General features: G+C 44.9%; 1 protein-coding gene across 2 annotated transcripts in view; it reads right to left on the bottom strand.

Annotated features, from left to right (window-relative positions):
• The window catches only part of STON2 (stonin 2), a 152250-nt gene that overhangs the window by 66284 nt on the left and 57966 nt on the right, over positions 1–28000 (bottom strand). For both annotated transcript variants that reach the window (XM_032344780.1, XM_032344781.1), the window contains exon 4: positions 25786–25983. In XM_032344780.1, the coding sequence (XP_032200671.1) occupies positions 25786–25983 (198 nt within the window). The remainder of the gene's footprint in view (positions 1–25785; positions 25984–28000) is intronic.

Here is a 28000-nt window from a genome sequence, read left to right as displayed (position 1 = left end):
CAGGTAGGCAGAAGTCATGGAACTTGCTGCCAAGGATACTTTGGGAAAAGGCACGCTGTCTGTGGAGTCTGGCAGGGGGAAAGGGGAAACAATGCTGTCCGGGCAGGCATGGTGGTGGAAGCACGCTAGCCTCGGCACCCACCTTCCTATCTTTACTGTAACTCAGGAAGGCTCTGTGGTCTAAGGGCGATGTTCCTGAGAGCACTGCCCTCACCTAACCACACTGAGCCTCAACATACCATCCCATGCACTGTGAGAAGTCAGTGCAACGGTGTGGTAGAGAACCTGGCTTGGTCCCTTTACAAGACCATTGTTTGGATATTTGTAATACAAAACAGTGCTGGGAGGGGCGCATTCACAAACATTCCCTGAGCCCCCTTTGTGTGCCAGGCACTGGGCTGGACACTGGAGAAACTAAGAATGAAAATAAGAACTAACAAAGAAACGAAGTCTTTGATAAATTAATTGTATTAGGGATGCAGGATTAGGGATGACTTCTTTCTTTTTTCCTTAAAATGTCTTTTAATGTTAAAATGTTTTACAATGAAATCCTTAAAATTAAAACTCAGAGCTAATTTTTTTTTTTAAAGATATGGGAAAAGCTGTCACAGGCAGCTGTTTTGTTATTACCTATTTAACAAATATATGTGTATATATTTACAACATTGTGCAATTCTTCAACAAGGCAAAGCCCTAGGTACCTAGGGAGACAATGCTGCCCTCTAAGTTACCCCCACCCACACTGCACACTAACACGGGGTCAGTAACACATGATTTCACACTTAATTGGTAGCTAATTATTTCAGATGTGCTAATTTTATTTTCCCAGATTAGCTCCCCCAGGGCAGGAATTACCTCCTTTCACACCATCTGTTAGCACCTACTCGAAAGCCCACCATGCCCCAGGATGAGCTGGCCTTGTAGATGGAACTATGCAACGGACTTCTCTCTACTGTTCTGGGAAACGAGCCACGACAAGTTGCTCAGTGGTTATGTTAGGGCAAGGAAAGAGGCAGAAGAAACCGTGACTAAGCATCCCACTCACTGCAAGGGTCTGCTTAATCATTTCCTATTGGTTTGCCCTGAAATGGCACCACTGGAGACCACAGAGCAAAACATGCATGTGCGACCAAGGGAGCCACCTGCAAGTGCCCAGTGCCCGGGAGACAGAAGGGAACATGTGTATGTACACGTGCATGTGTGTGTACTCCGCCTGATGCCTAAAGCAAATAAAAACTTTCTCGGTGAATTCAGACTTTTATTGTTCCACTGTGATGGCCACAGATGCCTGGGATACTTGCTGGAAGCAACCAGGAGGATTTTGCCCCACACATCTTTGGAAATGTGGGTAGGAGTATTATGTGCCTGACACCGTGCTAAGCTCTTTACATCTACTCTCATTTATTCCATTCAGAGGCCCTGCCAGCTCACCCCAAACCTGTTTCCCTGGTTGGGAACCTGGCCACAAAGGGCCGAGCTGGGACTGGATCCCAGTCACTCCTTTGGTGAGTCCAGCACAGACCTCTGCATGATCAGCTCAACAGCATGGCTGGCTGCACTGACAGAACCAGGAGCACGCAAAACCATTAGTCACGAGCCCTTTGTCTTCCATACCCGAAGCCATCGCTCACCAGTGAAGCAATGAACTTTGCCTGGAGACTCAAATAACCCCACAAACTTGGCCTCTATGCATACCTCCAGCCTTGGACAGAGGAGAGAAAGGGAACCCCGCTGTAGCCACCAGAGTGAGTTGAGAAGCTGCATCCCCCCTCCTCCGCATGCATGGCAGCTAATTGAGGTTAGAGCCATAGAAACCAAACAAAGGCTCCCAGGAGCCCACACAGCCTGGGCTCACAGCTGCCAGCCACTGTGGAAGGGAAAAGGGAGCCCCTCCCTCCTTCATTCCTCAATGGCTTAATGAAGATTTGGCCTGTCATCTTCCCAGGAAACAAACTCCACGCTGTCTGAGACTGATTTGTATTCTCGAACAACACAGCAGATCCGCCTTTGAAACCAAAAGTCATCAATAAAATGGGTCATAAACATGTGAGGTTATGAGCCCTCAGAGAAGGTGACTGGATTCCTCCCAGCCCTTGGGCCTGTCAAAACCAAACTCGTGAGGAAGTTCCTCAATGTCCCGACTGGGGCAAGGGGGAAGGAGGTGGGGGTCACGGCTCTCACTGCACTACTAACACAGACAGTGAGCTTTGTAGGCAGGACCTCCTTGCGCTCCAAGCTATAGGCTTAGCTGCCCGATGCCATCCACCAACAAATGAGAATTATCCACCTGGCCTTGCAGATCTGGAATGATTCTGAAAAAAGTCACACTCATATTCGAAAACGTCCAAGATTCTAGCACATAAATGACAGACTGACTGAATGAATGAATAAGGACTTTATATATAGCATAAGCAAGTACTATCTTTGAATCCAGCAAAGAAAACCCAATCATTTTCCTACTAAAGTTATTTATTTTTTTTAAGTATTCTTTAAATCCCTCTTTTGGGGATAGAAATTCCAAGGAAGACATCATCATTATTGAGATATTATAACATTTTTTTTATTAAGGTCTCCAAATGGGTCTGAATATATTAAACTGACCTCAGTGCCTTGAACTTCTTTGTCATCTTCGTAGAACGAGGCTGACAAGTAGACGGTTTCTGGGACTGAGCGTGTCTGACTCTTTTCCAAAAGGGAAGAAGTTGTCATAGGGAAAAAAGATACATCTGTCCTTTATGGATCCAAGACATGTGGATAAGAGTAGCTATAGTAAAATTATTATGATTTTATTGGAAGAGCTGACATTAATTAAACACATCTATATCAAGCATTTTTCTATAAGCATTAAAGACAGTCTTTTCGTTCACCTTCACAACAGCTCTCGAAACTGTTACTGGATTCTAATTTTGTATACAAAGAAACTGAAGCTCAGAAAACTAAAGTGTATTATCCAAGGCCAAACTGCTAATAAGTAGGGAAGCCAGTGTTCAAATTAGGCAGTTAGCTGCCAAAGGACTACTGGGTAGATGGCAGTGTTATACCTTGTTCACGTCATGACATGAGATGGAGAGTGAGTGTGTCCTTGGGAACACAAGGTGTCAGGCAGTGGCCACCATCGTGAGAACTTCCCCTTCGTGGGGACCCTGGCAAACGCCCCTCTCAGGTCCCCAGGGAGGCTCAGTTCCTCACATCTCACAGGATCGCACTACTGAGTAGCCACATGATTTTTACTTTCTAGCTTTGGATAGATTCTTTTGTTCGATTTCTCCTTTCTGGCAGAAAGTATGTCATTTAGAAAGCAGAGGAGCGCTCTGTCACCACAGGTGATAATTCAGATTTCTATCTGGAGAAAAGATTCAGGTTTGCATACCTGTTCCAAAACTGCCTCTTTTTCTTCACCTTGGAAGCAGACGGTAAATGGGTGTTTTTCCCAGTGGCTGTTCTATTATTGTTTCATTTTTCTTTTCTTTTCAGTGTTCCAGCCTTCATTGTCTATGCAGCACACCCAGTGCTCCATGCAATACGCGCCCTCCTTAATACCCACCACCAGGCTCACCCAACCCCCCGCCACCCTCCCCTCCAAAGCCCTCAGTTTGCTTCTCAGAGTCCACAGCCTCTCATGAATTGTTCTAAAGCCAGTCTCTGCAGTGAGGAAGATGCTACCCGGCCCCTGTGAGCTCCAGCCAGAACAGATGCAGAGGTTCAAGCACGGCAATGAGGCTAAAGACAATCCTGATCATTAAAGTCTGTGTAAGAGTTCATTAAACCAGCCTTCCATAAGCCGCCCTGCCACCTCTAAGGCACTTGGAACTGTCAAACCAACGCCCACTTCCTCTCTGTTGGAGGAGCTGACTCTAAGAAATACCTATAAGACAGGAGTGAAATATTAGATCAGCTAAGAGACTGCTCGTTGCCTCCCTTTTTTTTTTTCCTTCTCTTCATTTACTTAAATATTAAGACACCATTGAAGTCCCACCACACACTATATAGAGATTTCAAAAAAAAGGAATTCGATAACATATTAAGTTCATCATCCGGCCCTGAATTCATTAAGATGAGAATCTTCACCAAGTTTCCAGAACCTACCTCTAAAACAGGGACAACCACCATGTATTTATTATTCTAAGGGTCAACAACCAGGACTCTGGGCCTTCAGTGATCTCTTCCTAGCTTCCGAATCTCTTTCTGCCTCCAGTTCTTTGCCAACTGCCTCCAAAATGCCTTTCATGGGCATCTGAAAGGAGAGAGGGACGTATCGGAAGCACCAGTGAGGCTGGTGCAAGGAAGCCCCGACAGGCAGAAGGCAGAGAGAGCGCCGAGGGAAGACAGGGGAAGAGCAAACAAAACAGGAGTTTGGAAACACCGGACAGCCACTGGTGTGCCTCCACGGGGAGCGGGGCTGCTCTTCTGAATAAAGACGTGCTGCCACTGCCAAGCAGCCTCCCTTGTAAAACAAATAAGTCCCAGGGATGGAATGTACAACACGATGAGGACAGCTAACACCACTGCAGGACATTCAGGGAGGAATGTTACTAAGAGAGCAGATCCCACGAGTTCTCAACACAAAGACAAAGTTTTCTTTTCTTCCTCCTTTTCTTTTATATGAGAAGATGGATCCTTTTTGAACTAATTGTAGTAAGCATTTCACAACTTACGCATCTCAAACCGTCATGCGTTCACCTTAAACTTACATAGTGATGTATGCCAACTGTTTGTCGATTAAACTGGAAAAAAAAGAATGCCTCCCCCCATCTACTCCCCAAAAGACTTGCTGCCAATTTTAACTACAAGAGTCAGCCCTAAAAATGGTGGATCCTTTCCCTGTGGCCAGAGACATTCTCCAAGACCCTTTCCAAGAACTAACTCTCTGTGGTAATGGAAAGGCAAGGGAAAAGGAAGAGAGAACAAACTGGATGGAGGAAAAAAAGATGGTAGGGGGCATGAGCTGTCAGTCTTAGTCCTAAAAACTGACCAAGTATGCCTCTTCCTACCCCCACACTTCCTGTTGTTTCCATCTAGCAAGATCTGCAGGAATGGTCTGAAGAGACGGAGGTCACAGGGGAGGAAGAGGCTGGGTGAAGAACACAGTGTTTCACTTCTTAAGAGCTGTTCTTTCTCTTAGTTCTGCAGACATAGCTGGACTGTTAGTCCCGCTGCCACATGAAAAATCCTACGTCTACAAGGGAGATACGGGACAGACTATAGGGAGGGAAAAAGAGCGAAACTGGAGGAAGACCACACCTATGTGTTCCATGAGCTTCATAAATAATATTCTTGGGTTTACTATGGAGTCAGTCCAGCCAAAATTTACACTAGCACTTGAAACTTAAATGAGGAAGTTCTTTCAAAAATGTCAAGATGAACAAAGGCAAGATTGAAAAAAGCTTCTGCCAAGAGTAAGAATTAACGAATCATATTTAGGGGAGAGAGAATTTAGGGATGGGGGAGAGAGAGATATACACAAGGGGGGGGGCTGGTATTTGAAGGAGGAAGGTTCTTGATGAGGCAAAAGGATCAGTTCAAGACTCTGGTTTTTAGCAGAGCTCAGCGGCACAGGGACTCTGAGTATCTGGTAGGGGCTACCCAGGACTGACAACTGTCCAAGGAGTATGGTGGAAGGTCAAGGAGCCAAAGAATTCTAAGGCTACTGGTAGAGTATTAAAGAAAAAACTGTCCTTGAGGTCCAGCCTGGGTTGGAAAGCACGTGAAGCCAGAAAAATCACCCAGAGACGTTTCAGCTGCGAATGAGATCCAACGTTGGCAAGCTGCAGAATAGCTAAGAGGGCAACTGTCCATGATGCTCATGGCTTCTAAGGTAACTTGATATTGCATACTTCACTTTATTCCTCGATAAATCCTGTGAGGTAGTCAGGCAGAGGGACTTCACTATTGCCGTGTTCCAGATGAAGGTACAGAAGCTCACAGGGGCAAGATGATTTGCCAAAATCTTATTACTACTAAACTGGAGAGCGATGCCTCCAGATCAGCTCTTCTGACTCTTCTCCGTCCAGTGCTCATTTCACTGCACCGTGACTCCAGCGTACTGGATATATCCAAAGTCAGCAGTGTGACATGCATGGCTCAGACAGACTCCGGTAGGTAGGCACTGGCAGTTCGTCTAAAAGTATGGAATGATGGCAAATGGAAGGCAATGGAAGTAACACAGAGGAATGGGGATTATGTCAGTTCTCCCACAGTTCGGGAAATTAGGGCTAGAGAGAGAGCGGGGGAAGCCAGAATCCCCCAGGACAAGGAATTAGAAGGAACACAATGTACAGGCAGAGAAAGCAAGCGTATTTCCTCACCAGCAACAAGAGTTGAAAGCTAGAAGATGGCTCAGGGTAGAGTGAAGGAATCCATTTGTGAGTGAATGAATGAAAGCCAAAGGAGCAGGGCAAAGGGCTCTGGCCCCCAGTGGATGATCAGCAATGGCTGAGCAAAACCTCTAAGCCAAGAAGTGGTGAGGCCCCATCTGTGACGGAAAGGGAGGCAACCATTGAAGAAATCGTGGAACCTTCCCAAGGTTCTAATTAGGATGTTAGTATGAAGAGGTGAGAACCGCTATGAGCTTCAGATGAGACAATGTATGTAAAAGTATCCAATGGTGCCTGGTACACAGTAGATGCTCAGTAAGCTTTGGCTGAACCCGAACTTGAGTCATGTGAGCCTTGGGGAAATTTTCTCCTCCGTGTTGACCTTTGTCTTTCAAATATTTACTGATGTTCTTTTTTTTTTTTTTTTTAAAGATTTTATTTATTTACTTGAGAGAGAGACAGTGAGAGAGAGCATGAGCGAGGAGAAGGTCAGAGAGAGAAGCAGACTCCCCATGGAGCTGGGAGTCCGATGCGGGACTCGATCCAGGGACTCCAGGATCATGACCTGAGCCAAAGGCAGTCGTCCAACCAGCTGAGCCACCCAGGCATCCCTTTACTGATGTTCTTATAGACAATGTGTTTGAGGTGATCTAATAATGAACCAGACACTGATAACTGCTCTTATCCCCAAGGCATACCTGAGAGCAACTAGAGTGTCATCTTCTGGGCAATATTCACTTGCTCAGCAAATATTAAGCACCTGCTACGTAGTGGGCACTAGTGATACACCAGTGACATGACAAAGTCTCTGCACACACGGAGTTCCTGTGGGCACGACCATCAGAAACAAGCAACTAACATCAGGTGGGGTCACGTGCCATGGAAAAACACAAGCAGGGTACGGAGAGTGGAAGTCGGCAGCAGGAGGCCGTGAGTGAGATGGAGTGATCTGCGGAGGTGGCAGACGAGCCGAGACCTGAATGCAGGAAGGGAGAAAGATGTGTGCAAGTCTTGCAGAACATTCTTGCAAACAAGGAACAGCAAGAGAAAGAGCCCTGAGGCGCAGAACAGCAAGTGGGTCAGTTTGGGATGAATATGATAAAGATAAGAGTGGTCGGGGACACAGTGGAGCTGCTGTGGCAGAGAAGTGACTCCCTGTTTGGGGTGTTGGTGTATCTGTGGGGAGCATGACAAGGAATCGAAGGTGGTTTCCAGAGGTGCAGGGCTGGACCCTGACAGAGCAACACCATTTGTGCCCACGGCAAAGGAACCCCATAAACCAAGGTCCAAAGGGAGGAAAGCAAAGGGTATATCCCTGGGGAACAATAAAGAGTTTGGTTTGGATGGACAGTACATTTATAGAGGAAGTGGTTAAAAATCAGACTGGAAAGGTAAGATAATGCCAGAAGAGCGTTTGAGGGGCTGTGGGAGAGAAAGGTCAGAAGGAACGGAAACATGTAAGTTTTTATGTGAACGATGAGAGTAAGTACTTTATAAGATTTCATTAATTTCTATTTCAATAATTCATTTCATTCAGGGAAAGGAATATTTCATTCAGTAAACAGTTCCTGATACACATGGTCCGCTTCATGCTATCGGTGAGACACTGAGGCTGAGAAAGCTTCAACCTCAGTGTGAGCTGTGGGTGTTGGGGTAAGGAGGTCAAAGGTTGGGCAGGGGAAAGCACAGAAAGTATGTGGACACTGCAGGGCCACGGGCAGCCCCGTGCCATGCTGGCATGAACCAGGCACACAGCATGGACAGCGGCTCCAGGACCAGAGAACAGGTAGAGAGATGATGGTGCCAAGCTTGGACTATCGAATTCTGGGATTAGCCATCTGGTTTCTGTTGTGTTCCCCAAGCCATAGGGCACAGCGCTCCATCTACATTAGGTGGTCAGTACTTGATTCATAGTCCACCCAATCTGAGTTCAAAAGCAAGAGAAGCACCGCACCTGTCCCATCTAGTCCTTCTCTTCTTGTGACTAGGGTTATGTGTGAGACACTCGGGGCTGTTCCTTCTGACCTGCCCAAAGAAGGCTGGGCATGTTAGCCTTTTCAGACTGTCAGGCGAAGTATCAAGAAAGGAATGACCTATAGGTCCTTTAATACTAAAAAGTTGCATTTGCTTGTTTGTTTGTTTGAAATAAAACAGACTGTAGTATACCCATGTAATGGAATGCTACTCAATAGAAAAGAATGAATTACTGATACATACAACAGACCTGAGTCCCAAAATAATTAGGCTGGGTGAAAGAAGCCAAATGAAAGAGCCTATTGTATGATTCCATTTCTACAAAATTCTTAAAAATACAAAGAAATGTGCAGAAGCAGAGAGTGGGTGCCTGAGGTGGGAGGTGGGGAGACAGCGAGAAACAGAGGGTTACAAATGGACACCAGGAACAACTGGGCACCGCAGATATGCTTGTTATCCTGATTACGGTGATGACGTCATAGATATGTATGTGTGTCAAAGTGCATCACACTGTATGTTACAAATATCGTTAGTGCAGTGTATGTCCATCATTCCTCAGTAAAGCTGGGGGAAAAAGGTAATGGTATATAGATCCTAAGCAGGGGTCCTAAAATCATATGCATTTCTATAACTTTTGTGGCAGAGCTTTCTTATATCCATGAATATTGCTGTTCTCTGCCTTCAGGCCACAGAATTAGGCCACAATTTCCAGCCTCTGGCTGGAAAACATGGTCAGGACTGGAGTTCTGCCAGCTGACTGTGCACCTTCCCACCCCCACACACCTGACTGGAGGAGACTCTAAACACACAGAGTAGCTGGGGTCCTGGAACTCTGGAGTAGAGCCCCTATTCCCACCCTGTGTTCACAGTGCTGTGAATGAGAAATAAACTTAGAACTATGGAGAGCCACTGAAATTTGGGGCTCGCTCTATTTGATTTCCTAAGGCCAATTTCATGGTTTTACTTGTCTAGTGAGGTCCAGGTGATTTTTCTTTGTTCTGAGTCAGAAAGACCTTATTCTTAACTCTAGTAAGTACCTCGTACTTTATAGAATCTGAGCGGATATCATCTGGAAACCATTCATTGGAATCATTCTTTTTGGTACAAGGCGGGAGACAGGTAGGTATATTTGAATGTAAATTCATAGATAATGGATACATTTTTTAAAAAAATAAAAATACTATCCACTAGTCTTCATGCTGGGGGCTTCATTTGTATTTTCTCATTTTATGGTTTTTTTTCCCCAAGGTCTGACTCTGAATTCGGTATCTGGAGGGTCACAAGGGAAATGAGGCAAGCAGATGTATTGATAACACAAACCATCACTACTAGAAAGAAGGCCCTCAAATTCCACTGAATGCTAGTAACTCAGCAGTAAGAGTAATCGGGCAAGTACGGGGCCTGTATGTATCCACTCAGAGAATTCCAGTCAACTCCTGGGATTTCTTCCAGACTCTCCTGGGTAGCACTACCAAGCATATAGCAACAAAAAGTTGTACCAGTATCTTTTTAAAATGGGTCAAGTTTGACACCTTCAATGAATGTCACCCCTTTATCCTGGAATTAATGACCTTAATCTAAATTATGTCATGGTGAACAGATAACCCCAGAATCTCAGTGGCTTACAATTACAAGGATTTATCTCTCCAATTACATCCGTTAAGAATTAGCCCCAGCCAAACGAGCAGGCCCTGTCTAGAACATCAGACTCATCCCGAGCATTGGTGGGCACTGCCCTAAGAATTCAGACGCTGACTAACATAACATGTCTCAGTATTTAAAAGTACAGACCAAGTTAAAAACTGTTAAATAGGGGCGCCTGGGTGGCTGAGCTGCTTAAGCATTTGCCTTCGGCTCAGGTCATGATCCCAGGGTCCTGGGATCAAGCCCCCCCATTAGGCTCCCTGCTCAAGGGAGTCTGCTTCTCCCTCTCCCACCACCCCAGCTCATGCTCTCTCTCTGTCAAATAAATAAATACAATCTTAAAAAAAAAAACAAAAACAGGGGCGCCTGGGTGGCTCAGTGGGTTAAGCCGCTGCCATCTCTCTCTGTCAAATAAATAAATAAAATCTTTAAAAAAAACTAAAAAACAAAAACAAAAACAAAAACTATTAAATAAAGTATGTCCTATCTTCCTCGATGAATATATGTTCATAACAACCCAGAAAGGCTGAGACGGAACGGCAGCTTGTTAGAGTCCTCCAGAAACCTCACTATGTAGCAGGAAGGAGTCCTACCTGAGGCCTGCTCCCTTCCTTCTCCTCCTGCTCAGCCCACCCAGCCTGGACCGTGAAGGCTACCCCTATCAGCACACTCAAGCTCTCTTCCCGGCCCCTGGAGCACTGGAGTTGCCTATACCAGCAGCACGGGCTGCACGTGGGCATACAAGTCCAGGAAGAAGCTGGAACGCAGGCCTGGGGCTGTTTAGGAAAAGGGTTCTGGAGTCCTGGGTATAGGGACTGTGTTGTAGAAGATGGGGACTGGGGACAAGAGAAGCCAGAGGAGAACCAAAACAGGGCCCAATCCAGGGTCTGAGGGTGGCATGCCGGTGAGTATGACAGAGAGAAAAGGAATGGCGGTGGAAGCATCTAGAATTTGATGCCAGAAGCCTCACTTCCACCTGCATTTCACTGGCCAAGCCTGAGATCAACAGGGCAGAACACACTGCTGGGGGTGGGGGTAGGGGCTCCAGCATAGAGGGACAGTGAATACTTTGATCAATAATATAATCTTTCCTTAGACACCAGTACTGAGGTGTTTAAGGAAGGAGGAAAAAAATCCAGGAGTTGAAAATAAATATGAATATCTCATGACTGGTTGCTTTCTGAATGCAGTGAAATGACATGGTGCCTTCCAAATTGCACTCAGTGAAAGGAACTCAGTGGATTGGAATATGCCAAAGTGGAAAATGCCCCCACAATCCCAGCATCCTCTGCAGGGAAAAGGACAATTATTTGGCAAAGGGAAAGCAGTAAGTCTCCCGGGATACATTCCGGCTCAAACTAATAACGTGTTGCTTGAGGCAACCAATTTGTACAAACAAGCCAATCCTGAAGGGGCAGGGGGAGCAAGTCCCGGTGGTTGCTCCCTGGCCCCCCTCCCCACTTTCCCTCCCCACCTTCCCTCCCACCTCCCCTCAGGAAAGATTTTCTTTCTGATTTCCATGCAAAAAAAAAAAAAAAAAAGAAGAAGAAGAAGAAGAAGAAGCCAAAGACACAAGTGGTTTCACAAATCATGTTGAGTGAGCCCACCCTTCTGAGTCAACGGGATCTGAGAGAATAAAAGAAACTGCCCTTCTCTAAAGGTGGTTTATAAAAACCAGCAGAGGACATAAAACAGAACTTATCTGGGGTTTGATTTCAGCTGTTTTCCCACAACTTTAAGAAATTTTCTTCCCACAGACTGAATCCTAGCTCTTAAATATGGGGAATTCTGAAAACGACATCATATGGCTATCATCGTAATGACTACTCCTTATTATAGACCAGGAACTTTATGTACCTGGTCTCATTTAACCCTCAGAACAAACTTGCAAGCTCAGTATTACCATTATTATTTCCGTTCTACAGTCAAAAAACTAAAAGTCAATATAATTAAATAATTTGCTGAATATCACAGAGCAGGAGAGTAGGAGAGGTGGTGTTTGACTCTATCAAACCCAGGGAACTGTAGCTCTCCATTACACCATATCTACCTCCTGCCAGGAATATGCAACTAACATTATGTTGGTGAAAAGCAGAACACAAGTGTATGACAGCAATATCTGAAACACCAGCCCCCTACCCCAAAGCAAAGAGACCAGCATTCGACAGCCCACCCCCAACAAATAAACCTGCCCCCAGACACATAAAAAAATTTAAAAATAGCGCCAGTAACACATTTCATTTTCGAAATGGAAATATTTTCATTCCTATTTTTTCTGATTTTTAGAGTGATCTATATTATATATAATATACATCCCATAGAAATATATACAGTAAGGAAAGTCCCTGAGATAACCAATATTAGCAGCTTAGGAAATATCTTATTAAACTTTTTTGTATATAGTTAGAAACACAAATACATCCATATATACATAGATTATATATGTATATATACACACACACATACACTTATACATACACATATATACATATGTATACACATACACTAATACAGTAAAACTATATACAGGCCAATGTAACAGAATGATTATACATCCTATTCTCTAACTTACCTTTTTTAATTAAAAATATAATTAATTGAGACACTTTCTATGACTGCATAGCATTCCATTTATTTGATTATTTGGTTGGCTATTTGAGTTTTGTTTGCCTTTACTAATGTAAGCAGTGCCAAAAGGTACATCCACACACATGTCTAGCTATTTCCTGGGGACAGACTAAGAGTTACAGAGTGTGACATTTAAACTGACACCAAGGGCTAGGAATGTCTTCCCACACTCCTGGTGTGCAAAGTCCCAACTCTCCACTCCCCATACAAGATGGTTTCAATCATTTAAACTCTGCCAAGGTGACAGACATTCTTGTTTAATCTGTATGACCAAATGGGGACTAACCATCTCTTCATAGCACTTCTTTGCATTTCCTCTTTAGTGAACGAACATATTTATGTTTGAACTGGCACAGAAGCCAACCAGTCGAGCAGGATAAATTGCTCCTTGCTGACCCACCAAGCCATTCTGTAGATAAGCAGGTGAAAAGGCTAGGTGAGGGATTTTTTAAAAATATATTTTATTTATTTAACTTATGAGAGAGATAGAGAGTCTCAAGCAGACTGCGCTGAGCTCAATCCCATGACCCTGAGATGATGACTTGAGCCAAAATCAAGAGTCTGATGCTTAACCGACTGAGCCACCCAGGTGCCCCTGCGAGGGATTTATGAGTCATAACCAGCTCCTTTCTCCTTACTACCACTGAGGGAGGTAGTGAAGCATCAGATGCACTCCGGTTTCTATAGCAAGTGGCACTGCTAAGTATGGCTCCACAAAGACTACAGAGGATGGGATTATAGTGTCTTGGGCAGGGAAGGGAGAAGACTTCTAACGTGTGTTTGTATAGTGTTAGGGGTTGAACTGTGTGTCCCCAAATTTATGTTGACCTCTTAATCCCTAGGACTTCAGTATGTGACTGTGTTTGGAGATAGGGTCTTTAAAGCGGTAGTTAAATTAAAGTGAGGTCTTAAGAGTGGGCCCTAGTCCAGTATGGCCACCCTTATAAGAAGAAGAGACCAGGATGCAGACACACCCAGAGGCAATACCAGGTGAAGAAACAGGACAGAAGTTTCAGAAGAACCAATTCTGTTGATGCCTTAATCTTAGAATTTGGGCCTCCAGAATTATGAGGAAATGAATTTCTGTTGGTTAAGTCATCTGGTCTATGGTACTTTGTTACGGCAGCCCTGGTAAACTAATACACATAACATTCCAGATAAAACTAAAACAAACAAACAAACAAACAAACAAAAAAAACCAATTGTCCATTTCACAGATGAAGAAGAACCGATGAGCAACCCTTGGTGCTACCACTGGGGAGGCTGACATCTTTTTTTAAAGTTAGTTGCAGAAGTAGAATTTAGTGACTCATCAGTTGGATATAATACCCAGTGCTCAGGACATCATGTGCCCTCCTTAATGCCCCTCACCCTGACCCCCCATCCCCCTTCCCACCTCCCCTTCCCCAACCCTGTTTGTTCCCAAGAGTTCAGCATCTCTTATGACTCCACTCACTTTCTTAATTTTCATCTTATTTTATTTTTCAGGAAAGGCTGACATCTTTTTTTTTTTTTTTTTTGAAAGGCTGACATCTTGTTGATGTTTATAACCTTGTGTTTAGTGCTTCTCTCCGTTTCTAGATGAACCACGAGGTGGTGACAAGAATTTGTTCTTGAGGCTCATGGCAGATGTGAATTCTACCAAAGACAGCTTCCTTTTTATAGGAAGTAGCATGATCTGTTTCCTCACTTGACCCATACTCTGTTTCATCATTTAAACTGAGAATTCATTCTCTCCCTTGAAACAAGCATGAAAAGTTAACTCCCATTTTTCAAGAAAGCCTATGTTACTAAAACATTAATAAGGAGCTGTTCTAAGCTCTGAAGAATTTGCAAATGGAAGGATGAGATGCCCCTGAGCTTAAGTCAGGTGGCTGAGAACAGATCTGGAAGGAAAGAAGCTCTTCAGCAAAACGTCAATAAGATCGCCTGCGGCGCCCTGAGAAGGAGCCTCCGGAGAGAATGAAAAAGACTAGACCTTGCCCCACCCAGATTTCAGGACCAGGAAGAGTTGTGTGATCTAAGACACATTAGCTTGGGAGTCCAGAGACTTTGCATGGTCACGCCTCATGTCAAAATTAGTAAGAAAAACAAAAACAAAAAACTGTTCCTTGGATCTGAGGGGTTTCCATCTCCACCGGCTCCACTGCTCTTAACTTTTTCACAAGTGAACTGAACCCTCATGAAAAAAGGATCCATTGTTTAACTCAGGAAAAATAAAAAATAAAAGAAGAAAAAGATGAAACATTCAGAGAAGAATGAAGCGAAAAATAGCCAGTTGTGCCTTGACAATCTCTTTTTAAATAATCTGGAGTGGGGGCACCTGGGTGGCTCATTCAGTTAAGCGTCTGACCTGGTTTTCGCTCAGGTCACGATCTCAGGGTCATGAGATCAAGCCCTGCACTGTGCCCCACACTCAGAGCAGAGTTGGTTTCAGGTTCTCTCTCCCTCCCCCTCTGCAACACCCCCACCACTTGCTCACTGGCTAAAATAAAGGAATATCTTTTAAAATAATAATAGTAACATCAATTCAAATGGTGGGTGTGGGACAAGGAATTATAAACCCAGGCTCTGCTTCTAATACTTAGGCCTTGGCTTTTTCCACCATAAAATGAAGACATTTTACTTAGTAATCTCTTAAATTTCTTCTAACTGTAAAGGTCTGTGATAGTTAAAGAATCCAAACCAATCATTATGAGCCTAGACCAAATACAAAAGCATCTATTTCCAGAAAGCTTCAGGAATAATGACAATGAACACTTGAAAGGGCACGGCACACCAGCCTTTGTGGTCCGGGCACTTAATGTTCTCTAGTATTTTGTTGTGCTCGAATTAACATTTCATTACCTGAAAAAAGCAAAGCTCATAATTCTTTCTGAAGCTTGACCTCGCTGGGTGTCAGTGATTTGCACAAGAGCTTTAGTGAGCAGTTTCTAATTCCTTTCAATCAGTGATGTTTATCACTCACCAGGGAAGTTACTTAAAGTGAGAGATAATATCCTTCACGGGTAGAATTTAATGACATGTGTTTATTTTATTTTATTTTTAAAGATTTTATTTATTTATTTGACAGAGATCACAAGTAGGCAGAGAGGCAGGCAGAGAGAGAGGAAGGAAAGCAGGCTCCCTGCTGAGCAGAGAGCCCGATGAGGGGCAATGACATATGTTTAAAATATTCCATAAAACAACTCAAAAGTAACACCTGATAAACTCATTTCTATTTTTCTAAGTTCTCTTTCTAAACAGGTATACCTGGGACCAAGGTGTCTGGAGGCAAGCTTTTCTTCTTTTCGGAGATCAGAAGCCAGAGTATTGTGCAGATGCAACAGGACAAAGGGAGATGGACCTAAGAACATCCACTGGACACCTCCTTAGTTCCAGACATTTGTGCTGGAGACCAGACTGCTGGACAATCCAAGAATGAAAATATTACTGTTGCCCTCAAGGACCTGACTTTGGTCAGGATATGAAAGAACCATGGAACCAAAATATTAGAGGTGGGACAGAGACCATGACCTTCAATAAAGCTCCAGGAAGACCTCCCTCCTTACAGCTCACTGGGGAATGCCCAGTCTTTAGGACCACAGGAGGCACAAAGTAAGGACTTGGCATGAGAAAACCTCACTTGAATTTCATCTTGAACAATAGGTAGGGCTTCATCACAAAAGGAGTTATTCAGGGTAAAAAGCAAGAGTAAGTAGAGACTTAGAAATGGAACATTTTGAAGCGTGATGGAAGAAACAGTATAACTGGGATTCCATCCACTCTAAATACTAAATGTTTTTAGAATCTGTTCAGTTTCCTGTAACCCAACCCAGTCCCCTAGTCCAGGCCACCATATATGTTGTCTGGATTATGGCAGTATGTTAACCCTACCAGTAATATAACCAATAACTACCATGCTTTCCAAGGAGCAATGAAATAAGTGATCCTTTGTGATAGGTGTTCCAACTCTAACATACTGTGGAAACACCTGTGATTTCTGTGACATGGCCAGTATTGCTAATACCACTGGGGTTTGTTGCCTGCATCCACGATTGGTAGAAATGCTGTGTCACTAACCTCCCGAGAGGAGAGAGACAATAAAGACCTATCATCCAAACTCATGGACCCTCTGTATTCTACATGGCTGCAAATACCCAGTTTTGATCGCCAGTTTGGAACTGAAAGGACACAACATCTTAAACTCTGCCCTATAGGACTGGGTGAGTTACAGAGAGCTGACAAGCCTGGGTGTCAATCCCAATTTTGTCACTTAACTAATGTGTGGTCTGGACATTGCTGTCCTCATCATAAGACCAAAAAGAACGCCACAAGGTAATCAATAAAAAGCATTTCAGCTGTCATCTCCTCTTTAGGACTAGTACTTCAGCAATTCTACAAGGGACCTGCAGAATCTCTGGCTGGAGGCCACAGGTTTTTAATTAAGTGGTCCCATGATATTTAGTTTAGATTCTATTTAGAACGTAGCAACTTTTTTTTTAAGAGCAAGTAGGAGTGGGGGTGAGGGGCAGAGGGACACGGAAAAGCATACTCCCCACTAAGCCAAGAGCCTGGACCCCGGGATCATGCCCTGAGCTCAAGGCAGACACTTAACTGACTAAACCACTCAGGCACCCCTGGAACACGACATCTATTTTTTTTTTTCTAAGATTTTATTTATTTATTTGACAGAGAGAGACACAGCAAGAGAGAACACAAGCAGGGGGAGTAGGAGAGGGAGAAGCAGGCTTTCCGCTGAGCAGGGAGCCTGATGCGGACCCTATCCCAGGACCCTGGGATTGTCACCTGAGCCGAAGGCAAATGCTTAACTGACTTACCCACCCAAGTACCCCTGGAACACAACATCCTAAACTCTGCCTCTCTTTCTCAGATTTTGCTTCTCACAGCAACAGCCACAAGAAACCATTTCGCTACCACAGAAAAGCCTTCCCCATCTCACCATCTTTCCAGTGTCTGAGGTGGCTAAAGAGGAAAGGGACATGCAGAAAGTATGAGGTAGGTGAGGATCTGAGACTCCCAACTTAGGGAGCAGCCCCCCCGATACCCACACACATCCATATACATCAATTTTTTTTAAAAAACGCTCAAAAGGTTATAATAATCCTCCAAAACAGAGCAGGAAAAACTAAATGAATGGAGACTACTGGAGAGTTGCCTAACATTTGTGAAGATGGGAAAAGAGGCGTCCTTCCACACTCGATGCTCCTGTTTGTTCGCTTTTAATTCCTTCCCATCAGGAAGCCACATTTCAATCGGCAGACACACTTAGGCCTCAGTAACTGCAGAACAGGTTTGGAAAGAAGGGTCTTGCAGCCCTATAGCAGAGTAGTTCCTTTCTTCCACAAAGATCCACTGTATCACTCCAATGTGCCAGCAGCATGCTGGGAGTATGAAATGAACATGAGGTGCTTCCTGCTTCCAAGAAGGTCTCGGTCGAGTGGGACCCCTCAGCAAGTCATGGCTGTCCAACAGGATGAGCGCATAAGGCAGGTTTGTACTTAGCTCCCGGGGAACGCGCAGGAGGCGGCAGCAGGAGCGCTTCCCACGGCTCACTGAGTCATCACCGGTGCCTTTCACGGTACCAGGCACCAGGCAGGTGAGCCAGGAAGAGAAAGCCGGGCTGAAGCCCAACACTCATTGTATGGCTTTAGCCAAACCATTTAATCTCCTTAGCTATTGTTTCTGCATCCATAAAGTAGGGCAGCAATATCTACTTTTTTTAAATTGTGAAGATGAAATGAGATGAAGTGTGTGTGTGTGTGTGTGTGTGTGTGTGTGTGTGTGTGTGTAGCACATTCCTGCCACATAATAGTTATTCTATAAATAGAAACTCTTTTTAAAAGTAGGTATGATAGGGACCTGGGTGGCTCAGTCAGTTAATCATCTGCCTCCGGGTCAGGTAATGATCCCAGAGTCCTGGGATGGAGCCCCGTGTTGGGCTCCCACCTCCGCGGGGAGTCTGCTTCTCCCTCCGCCTCTGCTCCTCCCCTCTGTCCTTGCTCTCCCTCTCTCAAAATAAAGAAATAAAATCTTTTTTAAAAATTACGTATGAAAATCTTTTTTATTTTAAATTATCTTAGAGAGAGCGAGAGACGAGCATAAGCAGGAGGCAGGTACAGAGGGAGAAGGATAGGCAAAGACTCTCAAAGCAGACCCCAGGCTGAGTGTGGAGCCCGACTCAGGGCTTGATCTCATGACCTTGAGATCACAACCAGAGACAAAAGAGTCCAACATTTCGCCAACTGAACTACCCAGGTGCCCCTGTATGAAAACCCTTTTAATGGCAAAAAGTCTGCTTGCAGATTATCGGTTTCTTGTAGGAGTCCTGAGATACCACAAACTTACTCATTTTTGTATCTCTAACAACTGGTAAAATACCAGTTTCACTCAATAAATATTTGTGTTTCTGAGAAAACTCTGAAACTCTCTGGAGAAACTTTCAAAGAAACCAGTCATTAGAGGGGTTTCTTTTTGTTTTTCTTCACCGATTAAAATCCAAAATGCACAACTTAATAGAGACAAGAAAGCTAGGATCCTGGGGCACTCTAAGTACAGAAATGAGGCCAGATTTATATATAAATGAGAGAAAAAAAAGATCTAATTTTTTTTTTTTAATTCTACTCTTCTTTGATTTTGAGGAGGAGACTACTATTCAGGAAGACTCTGAATATTGCTGAAATTTGTAGCTAGGCAAAAGAATTTTAAAAACAAATTAACTGGGGCGCCTGGGTGGCTCAGTGGGTTGGGCCACTGCCTTCGGCTCAGGTCATGATCTCAGGGTCCTGGGATCGAGTCCCGCATAGGGCTCTCTGCTCAGCAGGGAGCCTGCTTCCTCCTCTCTCTCTCTGCCTGCCTCTCTGCCTACTTGTGATCTCTCTCTGTCAAATAAATACATAAAATCTTTTAAAAATAAATAAATAAAAATAAATTTAAAAAAAAAAACAAATTAACTTTATTTTTGTCTTCCAAGAAAATATATTCAAGATAAAAAAAAAAAATCATGAAATACGAATGTGTCTTGAGAACTGGAACCCCCCTAGGACCCCATCATGCACAATGATAATTACCGTTTACTGGGAATTCCTGTCTAGTGCTCCACCAAATGCAGTGGGACTAGAAAAAACCGACAACAGAGGAAAATGTCACATCTTATAAGGAGTTACACAGCCCTGATGAGGTTCTCCCACCAACCTTAACTAACAATGACCAGAGAAACTTCCTGAGCATCTAAAAAGTTCTTGTCACAAAAAATAGAGGTCTCAAGTTCTTAGTTTTCTACCTAGTATAAACACTTGTTTCTGAGTAAAAAAAAAGAGTCCAGACCCCTGGGGATATCCTACTGCTCTGGGAGAATTCCACTGTGATCAAATCAGTGCAAATGAAACAAGAACATATGATCCACATTTATTTTAAAACCCACCAGCATTAAGTACAAAGAAAGTCTGGCAAAATGTAGTCTTGCGTCTGCTGAACCTAGAATTTTTAAAAAAGGCCAAGAGGTATAGCAGAGCCTGAGACACAGCAGGGCTAACTTTGTAAATGTGGACCAATTCATTTAAATATTTTTTTCTGGTTTCTCAACACTTTAGCAGTGGCAAGAATCTCCAAGTCAAGATTAGCCAATGTATGTTTGGGCTTCGGAACACTGAGATCTGACCAGGGACTCAGTCTGGGCTCCTGGACAGCTAAATGGATTTTTGTAGGTATAGCAGAGCCTGAGACACAGCAGGGCTAACTTTGTAAATGTGGACCAATTCATTTAAATATTTTTTTTCTGGTTTCTCAACATTTTAGCAGTGGCAAGAATCTCCAAGTCAAGATTAGCCAATGTATGTTTGGGCTTCGGAACACTGAGATCTGACCAGGGACTCAGTCTGGGCTCGTGGAAAGCTAAATGGATTTTCTTTCTTTTTTTTTTTTTTTTTAAGAATTTTATTTATTTATTTGACAGACAGAGATCACAAGTAGGCAGAGAGGCAGGCAGAGAAAGAGGAAGGGAAGCAGGCCCCTGCTGAGCAGAGAGCCCGATGCGGGACTCGATCCCAGGACCCTGAGATCATGACCTGAGCCGAAGGCAGTGGCTTAACCCACTGAGCCACCCAGGCGCCCTAAATGGATTTTCGTAGGTACATAAATATATGTGTGTACCGGTACACATAGAAATTATGGGCCTATATGGATACATAGATATACATACATATACACACCTACATACAATTTCAGAACTTTTGAAAGTCTTTAATAATCTAACACTCGCTATGAATCTCCAACAGAGGGGGTCCAGCATGACCTGACATACGGGCCCCTGGCATCTTGGTTGTTCTTGAGCTGCCACATGGGATACCTTTGGCGGGGAATGCTGGACTCTTAAACTCAAACAGGACGCGGATGTCTGATGACTCCCCACCTGCAGTCTCACTCCCTTCATTCAACGATCCATTCAACGGACAATTATTAAACACCTGCTATGAGCTTTATCCAGGCCTAATGCAAACTGAGCGTTCTCATCCTATCCTTGAACTCTCCCCTTCACTTGTGTGTAAAAGAAAACCAAAATGGAAGCCCACCACTTAACAGGAGAATGTGCTCCTGCAGACATTTCTGTGTTTTCTCTTTCCTTCTTGCCATGGACTTCCAAAGGCTTATTTTTATTCCCCCGACACTCTTCCTGTTTATCGTCCCATGTGAAACTATCGGTGTTTCAGAGGGAGGCTGCCTGGTGAAGATGACAGGGTGTGCCTGTCATCCAGGGCAAGGGGGGCCCCCGGGGAGGCAGGGGGAGAGAGAGGAAACAAGTGTTAGTAAAGTTCTTGCCTGTTCCCAGTTCTCCCGCAATGTGCTCTGGAGAGCTGAATCCCAGGGCAAATATCCACATGCTCTTGTAACCAAGGTGAGGGGATTTGTTTGCCTTCCTCCTCCTAATTACCGCCCCCCACCCCTTGGTGAGAAAAAGAGAAGAGAGTGCAGGTTGATCACAGAGTCTTGCCCTCCCACAAGTATGCCTGGGATCGGGATTGCCAACCCCCTGCAGAAACCCTGAGGCCGACGACAGGGAGGAGTCCTAGGCTTGGGTCAGCCCAGCACGGAGCAGTGGGGCCAAGGTAAACAGGCTGGGCCTGGGCCCCCAGAACCCTCTGCACACAGGAGATGAATCACAGAGCTTCTGGCCCAGCTGCAGGCTCGCACAGCGGGCTGCCAGGGAAAGCCCAGGCCAGCTGGGCCCAGGCCGCTCCTGGTGGAGGCTGCAGGTCTTCCCGCTCTGTGCCTCCCACTGCCATGTTAAAAGCACGGGGCAGAGCGCAAACACCAAGTCTCCCCAAGAGAGCTGCTCCCCAGGACCCTCAAGCCCTCGGTTCGGAAAGCAACTTCCCACAGCCTCTCTCTACACGTCCCCCTGGCTCACTTCTGAAGACTTCTCAGGGGTCATCCCACCACACGTATGGTTTGCTGGCCTCTTTGAGGCAGTAATTACCCTTATTTCCCATGTCAAAGGGAAATGAGGCTCAGAGCTGTGAAATTAAGATTTTTAAAAAATCCCTACTGCCTTCTGCACTGCGTGAAGCAGCTGCACACACGGCCTGTTGCCCAGCCTGGCCAGGGACGCTCGGCCCCACTTCCCAGGTGAGGAACGGCAGCTCCGGGGAGAGGACGGGCCCAGAGACACACACAGAGCACAATCTGCTCCCTACCCTCCGGAGGATTTAGTTTACCTTCACTGGACCATCCAGCCTCCCAGGAGACCCTTCCACGAGGTTGGCCACTGGCACAGGCCTGGTGCCCGGGGGTGGACAGGTAGTCCCATGACTGGAGGGCTTTCCAGAGCTTTCAATATCTCAGATGAAAGCATTTATAAATCCCTGCTACTAAAGTAGAAAGATAAATGCCACAGGGTTAGAAGTATCTGGTCATTCTCCTAAACCTTGTTCTTCTTATCCAGGATGAGTTAAAGGCTTTTCAAAGCCGAAGTCCACCCTGACTACACAGGTCCAGGCATTCAGAAAGGATCCAGGGGTTTCTCTACCTGGGGCTGCATCCAGAGACTTTCCACACAGCCTGGGCCACTCACCTCACTGCCTCTCATTTTTCCAGGGCCCCAAGGCATGCTGCTTGCCCGCTCTGGGCCTGGAAGAGCGGGTGGAGGTGAGGAGATGGAGGCATTCCCCTGGGCCTGGCCCTGGGCTGATCACTAAATAATGAGATTTGTTTTCCAGCATCCAGAAGCTTGTTTACATAACACAATACTATCGACACACAGCAGTCATCTAGAAGCACTCATATCTGTTAAGGAAACATGAACTTCTTCCTCAGACTACACCTATTATACATCTTATTTAAAAACCTTTTGATTCTATTTATGTCAAAAAGAGACCCCATGGTTGGGGCGCCTGAGTAGCTCAGTCAGTTAAGCGTCTGCCACTTGGTTTTGGCTCAGGTCATGATCTCATGGGTTGTGAGATCAAGCCCCGCATGGGGCTCCAGGCTCAGCAGCAAGTCTGCTTGAAGATTCTCTCCCTCTGCCCCTCCCCCGACTCATGTGTGCACATGCGCTCTCTCAAATAAATAAATCTTCAAAAAAAATTTTTTTTTCTTAAATAAACCTCATGGCAAAATAAGTGTATCTGTTCAGAAGGTCTGGAAGGTAACAAGGCAAAATGATAAACATGATGACTCCCGGGCACCGCCAGGCTTGGGAATCACGGTAAAAGACTTTGGAACTTTGGTTGAAATCCAGGTTCATCCATTTCTTATTGGTATTATCTCGGATAAGCTTCTTACCTTCTAGACTCAGGATCAACTAGGAAATGGGGAGAGAGCTCTCCGCCTTGCAGGACTGCTGTCAAGGCCTGAGATGGCACACGTCATATTCCAGCACACAGCACAGACTCAGGAAGGGCTGGCTATGATCTGTCATTACATCTGCAAAAAAGGAAGGTTGCCAAAAGGCCATACCACGAGCCTCCCGTAGCTATAGAAACTGTCTCCTGCTGAAGGAGAGAGCTAACAGTATCACTCCTCATTCTACAGTCCGAGTTTTGCCTTTGCTTCTCCAGGGTGACCCTAGACTACCCTAGACTACCTTGAGCTCCTGGTGGAGACCAAAGTGTGTTGGCTTTTCTGCATTTGCTTCACGCGTGCCCTCATCCTAAATCCATTCTCCCCCTCTTCTCCAGCAGCTCTATGGCCTGTGGGCTGACCTCTGAGGGCTTGCCTCAGCAGGGCCCTGTGCCCTCTGACTTCCAGCTGGGATCTGCCAGGGGGAAGCACCAGCACAAGATCTGGGCATTTATTCCCCCCTCCCTCCCCACTCCACCAAATATGGGGCAGTGGCTCCGTCTTTCCTATAGTCCCTCCTCCATGATTCTAGCTCTGGCTGCCTCTGTAAGCAGTCCTCTCATTAAACCCTTTTCAGATAAAACTTGTTTGAAGATGCCATCTGTCTCCTGCCAGGACCTCGACCAAAACAATGAGGGAAGAGGTTCTCTCGGGGGAACTGTAATACTGTTAAATTGACATCAGAAAAGGGAGATTCTGAAAATAATTATAAGCTTTGGAGACAGATTAACCATGTCCAGCTCAGAGAAGGACTCTGATTTCCATCACTAGAACCTCTAGGAATTGAAGCCATTTTCATCTAAGTAGATAGGTCACTGGGAAAAAAACAGCCTGAGCCTAGAGATCCTGACTTCTCTACAGTGGAGAGCTTACCTCCCCCTTTCTGAAGCAGTAAGAATCCCGGGGCAGGAGAGAGAAGAAACCAGCTACATAGACTGTCTCATTTGGATCTGACAACAACAACTTGGTAAGCATGACTATTATCTCCACTTTTCAGGGAAGGAATGGAGTCATAAAGATATTAATGACCTTGCCCAAGGTCACACTGCTGGGAAATGGAAGGAGGAGGATCTGAGCTGCTAACCCCGGTCTGCATGCTGCTAACCCGTGTGTTACACGCGCCCCCCACGGGAAGGCCGGGAAAGGCAGCTGAGAGCGAGAAGCGAAGGCAGGCGGGGGGCCGGGGATGGGGGTGTACGGCCTCTTCCTAACTGCCTCGGCTTCTGACGGTACCTTCCCATCATGCAAGGTCCCCCACAGTCAAGATGGGGTTGTAGGGACATATTTCAGGCCCTGACTGAGATCATCAGCCGCAGAGATGAACCAGAATGGAGAGTGTATGTAAACAAAATGCTCCAAGGGACTGTGGCTTGTGAAGAGAGACTGTGATAAACTAGGATTCTTCGCAGTATTATCAAATACCAACCCAAATCCTGCCTGAACCTTTAGTCTGCAAGAAATCTCTCTCTCTATGTGTAGACCCCTGTAATAACACACAGCCTAAGGACAAATGTTGCCCAAATTTGAAAAACGATCCAGAGACAAGTGCCTAAACAACATTTTTGAGAGAGAAAAACAAATACTGTTGGACACACCTGGCAAATTCATCCACAGAGAAATTATCGGCAACTCTATCACTTTTAAAGGAAAATAATCCCTTGGGCCAAATAATACACCAAGAACACGCTACATCTATCCAATGCCATCGTCCTAAATCTAACCCAAGTACCGTGCTTGTTAACAGGCTCCTATTCCACCTGCAAAGCAAGGCGGCGTCCTTCTCACATTTACCAGAAATCTAATAAATGAGACCACGGTATATGACAGACTCACGGGCAACAGAATAATTATCACCGTTACATGATTCGTAGTCTGCACACAGTGGCCGAGTCCTGACTCTCATTCTGCTTCCCATAACATTTGCTTTTTCTCTGCGCTAATCGATCTCCCTCTTGCTGAAAAGGGAAGGTGTACAGGTGAGTGGATGAAAGATTCAGCCTCGGGCCTATTACCTGTCGTTCAGTCATCCAAGGAGAAAATCAGTCGACAAGGAACAGTATTTGTACTGAATAGTAGAAAACAGCACGTTAAGATGTAATGTCAAATGGTTTCCTAGTATTAACATCTTGCCAACCAATCAGCCAGTCTGTATACGTGTTTTTTCCTAATGCAATCTTGAACCACTCTGTATTCTAGCTTTTTAACAGGATGACAGCTGCACGGAACTCATTATGCAAACAAAGCTGGCTGCAGAGATTTTAAGAGCAGCAAAAGGTCACCAAAAGTGATCTGCACCCCTGGGGATAAAAATATATTATATGTTTATAAAAAATTAAAAATTAAAAAAAAAAAAAAAGTGATCTGCAAAGCCCTCCGGGCTCCGTCTTACCAGTCGAGCCAGCCTGAGAAGCCTTGCCACTCATCTGCTCCTCGGCACTGATGAGCCGCAGGTCTGTGTATGAGGGATCAAAACTGGGGCTACTGGTGTCTTCAGAATGTGTGGTCCAGCTGCTCTCAGAGGTCAGAGGGCATCTTCTCAGGGAGTCGAAGGAAGGGCACGTCCAGCAGGGCATGGTCAGTGGCAGGGCTGGGGGACAGACCAAATGCAAAAGCAAGCAGTATAAATAGGTGTGCTCTGTTGGTCTTTCATGCTTGTCTTACCTTGATGGTGCTTGGATCCTGTGAAATCTTAACAGCCATACAAGGCAAGGAAATGATAGAAACATCACTTATGATAGACAGGGGAAAATGACTGACTGAGAGCTCACCGTCAGTCAGTATCAAAACCAATACCATGAAGAAGGGAGTCTCCCGACTCTCAGATAGAAGAAAATCTCACTAATGAAAAGCAGTGATTTCCAGCTCTAATTCTATTTCTAAACTGCGATTTCCGCTTCACGAGTCCTACCTACCCTGTTTCCCCCTACCCTGCCTCCATTTTTTAGGGGCATAGCAACAATCTCAGGAAAACTCACCCAATTACACTGCAAAATCAGAGCTAGGTTACGTTACGGGATAAGAGAAGATAGGTGAATATGGACGTATTTGCCTCGGAATGGGATACGGCCCTGCTTGAGGCTGACTGTAACCGGACAGTCTGCAGACCGTACAGATACCACGTGAGCTCTCCCAGGCCTGCTGATCGGTAATAGAACAGACAAGAACTTCCAGGATGCACAGGGCTTGACTTTCTCTCCTGAACGCCGAGCACCAAACCGAGACTTTCAAAACCGCTTTGGAAAGTTTCTTTTTTTAAAATGAAATTTTCGAATGTTCTTCATTTGTCTTCAGTACATAACCTACCACATGGTTTCTCCAAGGTGTTCCATGAGGATCTTCTTGCAAATTTATTAATAAGTACTACAAACAAGGGCCGAAAGGAGTGTGGACAGGGGAGGAAAAACAAAAGAGAAGGAAATCGCATTTCTTGGGTCCTCACGAAATGTCAGGCACTTTTACAAATATTACCTCATTTCATTACCAGTTCTGAGAGACAGGCAGTGATGTTATTTGACACAAGGGAAAACTGACTCGAGAGGTTAAACGACTTGTTCAGCAAGGGTCAGTTCTCCGGGGTGCCTGCGTAGCTCAGTCGGTTGAGTGTCCAATTTCTGCTCAGGTTATGATCTCAGGGTCATGATATCGAGCCCTGTGCTGGGCTCTGTGCTCAGCACAGAGTCTGCTTTCCCCCTCCCTCTACTTCTCCCCCTTCTCTCAAAAATAAATAAAATAGAATCTTAAAAAAAAAGGTGGTGGGGGGGGGGTAGTTCTCCTAGCTGGAGAATCAAAATTATAGTGTTGGCTTCAGAGAAATACGGGTTAAGATAAAATGGAGAAAAATGAATAAACAGCAATTTATGGGATATGTGGAACAAATATGAAACCACAGAGAATTTTCATTTAGTATTCTCTTACACATTTGTAAGACATGTAGGTCTTCTCTGTCTAGAGTAGTCATGGCTCACTTTGCTTTTACTTTAAAAACATTACCCTCTCAGGCCCCTGGGTGGCTCAGTCGATTAAGCATCTGCCTTCAACTCAGGTCATGATCCCGGGGGTCCTGGAATGGAGTCCTGAATTGGGCTCCCTGCTTAGCAGGAAGTCTGCTTTTCCCTCTGCCCCTTTCCTCTGCTCGTGATCTCTAATAAATAAAATCTTCTAAAAATAAATAAATATGGACCACATCTTCCTTATCCATTTGTCCATTGAAGGGCATTTTGGTTATTTCCACAGTTTGGCGACCGTGGCCATTGCTGCTATAAACCTTGGGATACATATGGCCCTTCTTTTCACTACATCTGTATCTTTGGGGTAAATACCCTGCAATGGCAGGGTCATAGGGAAGCTCTATTTTTAATTTCTTGAGGAATCTCCACACTGTTTTCCAAAGTGCCTGCACCAACTTGCATTCCCACCAACAGTGTAAGAGGGTTCCCCTTTCTCCACATCCTCTCCAACACATGTTGTTTCCTGTCTTGATGATTTTGGCCATTCTAACTGGTGTAAGGTGGTATCTCAATGTGGTTTTAATTTGAATCTCCCTGATGGCTAGTGATGATGAACATTTTTTCATGTGTCTGATAGCCATTTGTATGTCTTCATTG

This window comes from Mustela erminea, chromosome 5 (assembly GCF_009829155.1).
Source record: "Mustela erminea isolate mMusErm1 chromosome 5, mMusErm1.Pri, whole genome shotgun sequence".
Taxonomy (NCBI): domain Eukaryota; kingdom Metazoa; phylum Chordata; class Mammalia; order Carnivora; family Mustelidae; genus Mustela; species Mustela erminea.
Note: the sequence above shows the minus strand (reverse complement) of the source record. Positions and strands in the feature narration are given on the sequence as shown.